This window comes from Durio zibethinus, chromosome 13 (genome assembly GCF_047325235.1).
Source record: "Durio zibethinus cultivar Kanyao isolate XHJ-2024 chromosome 13, ASM4732523v1, whole genome shotgun sequence".
Classification (NCBI taxonomy): Eukaryota; Viridiplantae; Streptophyta; class Magnoliopsida; order Malvales; family Malvaceae; genus Durio; species Durio zibethinus.
In genome coordinates, this window is record NC_143174.1 from 25,528,183 (window position 1) to 25,537,809 (window position 9,627).

A 9,627-nucleotide genomic window follows, 5' to 3' on the forward strand; every position below is an offset into this window, starting at 1 on the left:
GAATTGCAAGGAAAAATGAAAAACAAGCCTTGTATTGGAATGAAAGATATTGTTCACTGGAACGAAGACTTTTCACAATTCATTGTTTTTTGTTCCTTTTTCAAAGACCAAAACAAACGCTCAGCGAGATTCAAACACGCAGGGGCAAAGTCCCTCTATAAAACGACGTTAACTAAACAAACAACGGGAGAGAAACTTGCGAAACCACCCCTCCAGAAGACCTCTGTCCCGATGCCAAATTCCACGTACTGTCTTTCCTTTTTTCTCTCCATTTTCTTCTCTTTTTTCTTGGTTGGCTTCACTGTAAAAGCAGAAACTGCTGGATCTGGAATAAGTGGAACCTGGGATTCGACAAGGTTGGTGTATAATGCTGGTGTAGTTCTAGATGTGAACTCAAAAATGGGTGCTATGGCAAACATATGTTTGTCCATGGCTCTTTCAGATTTCTATGCTGAACACCCGAATTATGGAACGAGATTGTCTCTGCAGAGATTGGATTTGCTTGATGGTGTCACTGCAGCTTCATCGGGTACGTTTTAACCACCTAATTTTCCATTAAAGATAAGGTCTTTCCATGTTTAATTTTACAATAAACAGAATTAGGCATATTGTTGTAAATGAAGTAATTCATTTCCACCAATAACTAGGATTACCATTTTCACCAATCCCACATTCCGACCAAAAAATTGCCAAATGTTGAACAATTGACCCACTAAAGTTACCAAACCTCAATTAATTGATCCACTTGGATATAAACTTTATTAATACGTACGGATTTATGCAGGGGTACAATGTAAACGCGTAACTTTATTATTATATTCAAGATTACAAGAGTAGCACACAAATACTTATTTTTTTGAAATATTTTCATAAATTTATACATCTATAAGAAAATATATATCAATATAATGTAGGTGGGTTGCTTGTATTGTCAAAAAGAAGATTGTTTGGGATTATTAGATCAAATTTCATGAAGAATAATTCAGCTATGGACTACCCCTATGCCAATCTTTGTTAAAAGGTTTAGAATCAAAATGAAATTTTATTAGAAAGGTTAAGGAAACCCTTTTTTTGTATCCCATCCGATCCCATGTATATACCGTTGAGATTTACAATTTTATTTGGAATACACAGAATATCTACCAAAACAATCAGTTGAAGCCTCATTTGCAATCAAACTTGGAGAAAGCTCTTCGCCCTCCTATGGTTCTTATCTTACCAGTGTGGCCTTAGATGACTTCTCTCGCCTAGCAAAAGCTACGGTTTCCATTTTGGAAAAGTTTGAAAGGAAAGAAGTTATACTTATTTATGAAGACATGGAATACGGTCATGCGATTGTCCCTTATTTAACCGATGCATTAGAAAATATGGGCATTCAGCTATCACACAAGAGAGCAATCCCCACCTCTGCCCAAGATTTTCAAATTTTACAAGAGCTGGAAGTGCTGATGACCCTGCAAAGTAAGGTATTTGTGGTGCACATGACTACAACCCTTGCCTCTCGTTTGTTTCTTGTTGCAAACAAGGCAGGAATGATGAGAAAAGGATTTGCATGGCTTGTGACAGATGGTTTATCCAACTTTGTAGATACCATGGATCCTGTAGCTCTTGATTCAATGAAGGGTGTAATAGGCATCAGGCCTTATGTACCCAAGACGAAAGCTCTCAAGGACTTGAAAAAGAGATATAAAAGGTTATCCTTGGTGAAGCAAAACAGCTTGGCAAGTGAGCTAAATCTCTTCGGTTTGTGGGTTTATGATACAATTTGGGCATTAGCTATGTCCGTGGAGAGAATTAGGACTGTGAATTCCGGTTTCTTGAAGGAGAAGAAGGACAGCACTTCAGCACACGCCCAGATTTCCGAAATAGGTCCAAGAAAAATACTTGAGGAAATCTCAAGCACGAGTTTTCGAGGGATCAGTGGAGGTTTTGACTTGGTTAATGGGCGGTTGCAGCCTTTGGCCTTCGAAATATTCAATTTAACCGGAAAAGGGGAGAAAATGATTGGCTATTGGACTCCTGACCAGGGAATAACTAGAAATTTCGCTTCAGCTAGAACAGCACATTCAAGTTCTAGGAACAGGCTTAAAGAAATCATCACACCTGGAGACACCCGAAGAACACTCAAGACAAATGATATGCCTGCTGTTGGGGAAAAGTGGATAATAGGGGTTCCAGGAAAGACAGGGTTCAAAGAATTTGTGAACATACAGTCTGGGGATAAGAAGGGCGATGACGATAAATTACCAGGGTTCTCCATAGAGGTTTTCAAAGCTGTATGGGAGGCCTTGGCCTTACCTTCCGCCACTGATTACGAATTTCAAACCTATGACGTATCTTATGATGATCTTTGTTGCAAAGTTAAAGATAAGGTTAGTTCTATTTCCTTCATTTTTTTTCTCTTAATAAAAAATTTCTAGACATCACATTTGTTTGAATTGAAATTTTCTTTTAATTTCTTGTTATTTTTTGGTGGAAAAATTTATAGAAAATCTCCGCTGCTGTGGGAGATATCTCGATTGTGGCTAGCAGGACAAATTGTGTTGACTTTACATTGCCATATTTGGAGTCCGGGGTGACCATGCTCATAAAAGTTAGCCACGATGGGCCAAAAGACATGTGGATATTCTTGAAGCCTTTGAGCTGGGATCTATGGTTGACAATCATCTCCATCTGTATTTTCATAGGGATTGTTGTTTGGGTTTTAGAGCGTCGTGAAAATACAGATGTTAATGGATCACCCCGAAAGCTGCTCAGCAAAATTTGTACGCTTCCATTCTTATCCGTGGCGATCCCTCAAAGTAAAATCACTTCCATTTTATTTCTCTAATAATTTCTTCTAAGTAGAAAAATTAAAAGAAATATTAATTTTATTTACTCATAGTTGCACAGAAAAACACATTCTAAACGTGACTGAGTTTTCTTTTTGGTAACAGGAGATATGGTGGTAACCAACTGCTCAAGGTTGGTGTTGGTCATATGGATATTTTTGGCATTCGTTTTGATGCAGAGTTACACCGCAAACCTGTCTTCAATATTAACAATAAACCAGTTACAGCCGACAATTCCGACTGTCAATGAACTCAAAACACGTTATGTTGGTTACCAGAGTCAGTCATTTGTAAAAGGTTTGCTGATAAATCAGTTGGGGTTGAAGGAGTCAATGCTCATAGCATATGACTCGGTTGATACTTATGAGGAGGCCTTGTCCAAGGGATCTGACAATGGGGGAGTTGATGCCATCTTTGATGAAATTCCCTATATTAAGCTCTTTCTAAACGAATATAGTACTGGTTACATGATGGTTGGACCCACCTACATAACAGATGGTTTAGGCTTTGTAAGTTTTTTTTTAATCTTTTTTATAATTACTTATCCTCCATCTATAATTACGTAAAAATGTTCATTTCATGGGATTAGTTTATTGTATATAGACAAGAAATTTTGAATTATACAAATAAAAAATAATCTTTTTCATCCACATCTTCCATTTCAAAGTTCAAACTCAAAATTTTTATATGCACCTATATATAAGGGATAGTTTATTATCATTCTAATTAGTTTTCTATGCTTTCTTAATTTCAGGCATTCCCTATAGGTTCTCCTCTTGTTGCTAATTTTTCGAGGGCAATCCTGAATTTCACTCAAGGAAATTACATGACCCCTATAAAGAAAAAGTATTTTGGCAAAATATCCATTGATCAAAACGAGGCTGGGCCAGTCTCTTCGAGTAGCCCTAGTCTTACTTCAAGAAGCTTTGCAGGCCTGTTTATCATCGTTGGGATTGTTTTATTGATAGCTTTGGTTGTCTCCGAAAACCATATTTTTGGAAGACTTGTCCAAAAATACATCATCCGTAATTCTCATGATGTCTCGGAATCTGGATCAAGGGTTCAACTTACAGCTGAGATGAGTACTGTTGCTAGCAATCCTCCTGAAATCAACGATAATGAAATATGTCAGGATTCTAACCAGAGTGATAGAGATGAATATAAAGAAGAAGAAGATAAATTGGAAGTTCACTCATCATAGAAATTAGCAGCTAGTTTCAGGGCATTTACACATACTGGAATCGCATTTTCAAGAGAAGGTATGAATTGCCCTACATATGTAAAAATCCATTCTCACACATACCTATGTATTTGCATCTTGTATATGCTAATGTACTGATAATAACATGTGAGAGATAAGATCCCCTTTGTACAAATATATGCCATTAATGATTAGTTGATTATTTGTGTGATTCCGATTGAAAAAAAGGCTTGCAAGTGACTAGAAAAGTTGTTTTATTTTCAACTTTATTCAGGTTATGAGGAAATACATCCAAATATTGATCCATGGTAGAAAGATAGCTATGAAGCATTGAATCCAGATTGAGGATCGATGATTGGGGCAGATGAGAATGCCTCAGTAGAGTTTTGTTGGCGCGACCTTGTGTAAGAAAAACTTTTGAGCATGGCTTGCAACATGGGTTGGGGTCTTGAGCCATTTAATTGAAAAGAAAGTCAATCTATGACTCAATATGCAGTAGCACAAACGATACATCACACATGTTGCCAAACAGAAAACTTAGGCAAACTGATGAATAATGAAGCCAAATAAATATCAATGAATATGTAATTGCAATTACTGAATAAAATGTGTTCTTAAAAGAATCAGTGATCAGAATAGTCAGGTAGAGGGCATACTCAATTGCTTGAGCAAAAGTGCATATTTCTAACTCAATGGCAAAGCAACCAAAGTACATCAAACATGTGAACAATAATATATTTAGAAGGAAAAAAGTTTAATTTCTAAATAGAAATCTTGTTTGATTAATTAGATTAACTGATTTTCTGACTAAGTAATTTGAACATTTCATATATTTCAAAATTCAACATAATGAAAATGGATTTTTCGTTGAAAAGAAAAACTAATTAATATCACGTATCATCATAGAAATCCCTTCCAACTGGCCTCTTAGTAGCAAAATCTTCATAGTACCAAAATAAATCTACTTTCTCCCACACATTACAAAGGAACCCATCCTTGACTTCAGTCCCCAATTAATGAGCTCCACCAAGAAAATCAGGCCTGGGAATGCCAACTCCAAAATCAATTATCTCTCTTGTTCCATTCGTGCCCAGAGTGTAGTAAAAGTAGCTGCCATTGTTCCATTCAATATCATACATATACACCCCAAGCTGCTTCTGCTGCAGATTAACATAGCGGCCTTTTTGCTAGTCATACCGGAGATCCGTGATTTGGTGACCCCCTAAGTACAAGGTCATGCAAAGAAGTGCAAGGAATTGTGCCCACCCATGTTGTTGGGGTAGGGACTGACTCATCTGGGCATTCAACTGAAGGGTTTATAGATTGTAGAAATATCATTAACGAGGTTACGCAGAGAATGAAGTTCTTCAACCTCATCTCACTTTGGAGCTTTTCCTTGTTGAGCCAGATTCTTTGTTCCTGTTGTCAGTTCTTCTCTATGGAGAGATAAAAGAAAAGAGAAATGGATAATGATTAATGGGTGTTACTTGTAAGCTCAAACTAGTGATTGGAATTTTTTCGTACAAATATGGTCATTTTTTGGCAGATCGTTATTTGGGACTTGGTAGGAGATCGGTGAAGGCCCGAACAAAATAAAACTGGAAGCCTATAATGTGAAAACGTGGGTGTTTATGCTCTGATTAACAACATTGTTAAGCTTCTATTTGGGTTGGACCGCAACACTCCTGAGACAGTAAGCTTCAAAGGGATGGCAATGGAGCGGCTCGGGGGCGGAGATTGCTTCATCCGCTCCGCGTTGGACAACCAAGGCTCCTGCCCAGCGTGCCTGTGTCTTGGATATTTAATCTTTGCTTTTGTCCTCATCTTCATGCAGTAATTATTTTAATTAAATTATTAACAAAAAATTACTATATATTGTCTTTTCATTTTAATATTAATAATTACAATATTCTTTTGTAAATTTTATGTCAATTTACAATATATATAATTACTATAATTTTAAATGAAACTAAAGTATTTAGTACAAATTTTGATATATCAACCTTAATATAAAAATGTATAAAATAAAATAATAATCTCTACTAATTAGTTTCGACTTTTCAAATTCAACATAAATATTTAAATTTAACCAACTAAAAATCTCTCTTTTGTAAATAAAGGTAAAAAAAATTAAATAATAGTACAACTGGGGCAAGACATAAATAATATGCAAATAATAATATAATTTTTAAAGATAAAAGTTTTAAGTATTTTACTCAAATTATTACATTTTATTATTTTCACCTCTAAATTAACATTTGTATGCTGCACCTTGATGAAAGAAGCATCCTCGTCAGCGTGCAAGTGTTTATTTTAGACATTCCGCGACCACAAAGTACTATTGATCATCCAATAGCATATCAACACTTTTATATTAAAATTGTTAAATCAGGTTATAAGTACTCTACCAGCAAATTATTCTGCTATTGGCTGTTGCCTTGAAATCCCATCACCTATTAATTTATGACGTGTTGATTGTCGACCGCTATGGAAATCAAATTGAAATGGACAGTAGAGTTCATATCTATATTACTATTCATAAAAAGTATCCCGAGGAATTTTTTAGACTGACAGCTATCCAGTATTGTAGAATAAATTAGAGTGACAGCTATCCAGTATTGTAGAATAAATTTTTTCCCTTGGGAGCTCCAGAGTAACCTTATCAACACCTACAGCTGTCCGGTTTGGGTTTACTGATCAATAAATCTTTTTGTCAACATTTGCTGTTCTTTGAAAAATGAAAATGTTTGGCGTGAAGTACAGGGACGATGATGATGATGTGAAATATTCGTAGTATTTATTTATTATTGTTTGAAAAAAAAATGTTTAAAGCGAAACACAAGGGTGCCGGTGTGAAGTATTCGCACATCTTCATGTCTAGTGTGGCTTAAAATGTTAACCCAAAATTACCTAGAAATTAAGTAAGTATTTGACTCAAGTAATAATATAAAATATGAATCTAGAAAAATAATAAATGACCGATCTAAATGTGATAACTAAATCAATAAGGTCTTTTTTTTCTATAAATAAGATTGCAATTTAAGAATAAAAGAAAGATATAAATATTAAATATTAAATTTATTAAATATTGTTTTTTAAAATGATTTTATAAATTAATTATGCTATACTTTGAACTCAATGAATTTTTTTTTTATTTTTTCAAAATGCAACTAGTTATATATATATATATATATATATCAATTTCTCTCTTTTATTTACATATATTGTCATGTATTTGTCCATCTCACATCTAATGTAATCGTTTAAATTTAATGTACAATTATTTAATTAAGGTGTTGAAATAGAAATTTCAAAAAAATATTTATATATTATTAATTTAAAAATTAAAGTTCATTTTTTTCCTCTCTCAACTTCGATTTAAGCTACTTCATTTTCAAATAAATTTAGTTTAGTCAACAAGGAAATAATAATAATAATAATAAATTCCACCCTTTATAAGGATACAACACGGTTGCTTTCTTGACTGACTAATTAGATCAAATTAGAAATTTACTTGATTAAATCCAGTTTCCAATTAGATTTTTTTCTTTATTTTATGGTTAAAAAGAAAATAAATTTAAGTTCATATTAGACTTTGTATCATATGCAATGACATTGTAATTTGACACGTTATATTTACATTGACGTATATAAAAATTATATTAAAAATTTTAAATATAATTATTTTAAAAAATTAAAATCCTAATTATTATTTTAATATAAATAATATGTCAATATTTTAATTGGATAAAATTTTAAAAAATTAAATGTTAAATAATATTAAAATACAATAACAACAAATTAAACTTTATATCTATAATATCAAAATAATGTTTTAAATAATATTAAAATATACATAAAAATTATTGCTAATAGGTTTTTAGATTAATATGCTAAATAGTTATTTTTTATTTTCTCTTATTGCATGCAACCGTTATTTTTACCGAATACATATATTTTATAATTAATTTTAATCTTATTATTATTATTTTAATTTTATTAATATAATAAGTAATTTTATTTTTATCATTATTTTTAATCTTAAAGGAGCAAATTAATCTTATCATCTATCGTATCATTTCTTATTTTGATTTCTTTTTAGTTTTAATAGTTAAAGGGATTTGAGTTTGACATTTTCAAAAGTACTACTAAATTATGTTTATGACACTCACTAAATGGTGATAACCATTCATAATTAAGAATCCAAAAAGGTTGGAAAAGGAAAATAAGGCAGCAACCATATTATACTGTATCATCATTATCTGGTCTGAAATCATGCTTTTTCTTACCACTTTTCTCGTGTCCTTTGAATGTTGCTTCATTCCATCATTTGCTCATTTTATTATTCATTAAAAATAAAAAAAAGTCCATTACCATATAAAAATGTTTTCCATTCTCATAAAAGGACCAAGGCTCGTAATATATATATTTAACCACTATTTCAAACATTTTAGTAAGTAGTCAAGCTTTGATACAGTCTAAAATTGCCACCTAGTCACTTAAATTTGTTAGTTTTTATTTTTATTTTTATAATGACACTAGTTAATATAATATTTAAGAAAAAATATAATTTTAAATTTAATGAAAATAGCAAATTAAATATAATTTTTTAAATTAATATATTTTTAATTATTTTTAATCAATGCCTATAAACATCAAACCCAATTAAAAATATTAATTATGACAACAATTTTGTAACCGTGTAAGGAAATTTCTTGCGATTTGATCGTCGTGTGAACTCCCGCACCGATGAATCAATTATGTCACTTTGGTTTGGTAAGAAGTATTCGTCTTCAAAAGGGAATCAAATCACTAATTCACAAGTGTTGAAAGAGTAGAGTTCCAAACTCCTGTACTCAAAACAATGAAAGGCCACTGTCTTGTCCTAAATGGTTAGGTATTTGACATTTAATCTCTTTGGGCCAGGTTCGAGAGCTGGTAAAGAAAACAATGAAGGAGTAAGGACCCGTAGTTTAACTTATTCTCTAATGTCACATGTCAACTAATCATCGTACTATTGTTTTCCATAATTTTTTTTTAATTCAATTTGTTTCTCTTTCTTGTCGGACAAAGAGATCCTCTATAAGTAATTAACTGATGTAAATGTTTAGGAAATGGAAAAGAGGAATCTGTGATACGCGCTTGCTTTCATTGTGGAACGAGACATTTTCAAAGTCTTAAATTTCACTAGCGGTTACATTACTGATATTCTATTTCTGTTCCTTTTTCTCGTTGCAAAGAATTGAAAAGTCAAGATTCAAGACGATGAGGCACATAAAGTATCGTCCTGAAATTATATAAAAAATTTGGAATTTTGTTAGTCAATAATTTTGAATTCTATATAAGGTATCCCAAATTCTATATAAATATATATATATATTAGGCATCCCAAATTCAAGTATTTTTAGATTGCGTTTGTTATATAGTTCTTTTTTTTAAAAAAAAAAAAAAGATCTAAATGATATAAATATTGATCTACATGTTTAAGAAGTATTTTTGGAATGATCTAAATGATATAAATGATCTAAAGGTTCCTAGTCCCAATGTATTTGGAATCAAACTTAACACTTTTTTTAGCGGGTAATAATAATCTAA

General features: G+C 32.2%; 1 protein-coding gene across 2 annotated transcripts; it reads left to right on the plus strand.

The window, feature by feature from the left end:
• The first annotated feature begins 148 nt into the window (after positions 1-148).
• Positions 149-4,442, plus strand: LOC111304260 (glutamate receptor 2.9-like). 2 transcript variants are annotated; one of them, XR_016326798.1, is made up of 6 exons: positions 149-529; positions 1,135-2,372; positions 2,489-2,801; positions 2,937-3,340; positions 3,586-4,090; positions 4,307-4,442. XR_016326798.1 is itself a non-coding variant. In XM_022900799.2 (5 exons), the coding sequence occupies exons 1-5, from the start codon at positions 232-234 to the stop codon at positions 4,030-4,032; spliced, it is 2,700 nt and encodes an 899-aa protein (XP_022756534.2). In that variant the 5' UTR covers positions 150-231; the 3' UTR covers positions 4,033-4,250. The 2 variants fall into 2 exon arrangements, 1 of the variants encoding a protein (XP_022756534.2); XM_022900799.2 differs by lacking the exon at positions 4,307-4,442 and having other exon boundaries at positions 150-529; positions 3,586-4,250.
• Positions 4,443-9,627: the final 5,185 nt, after the last annotated feature.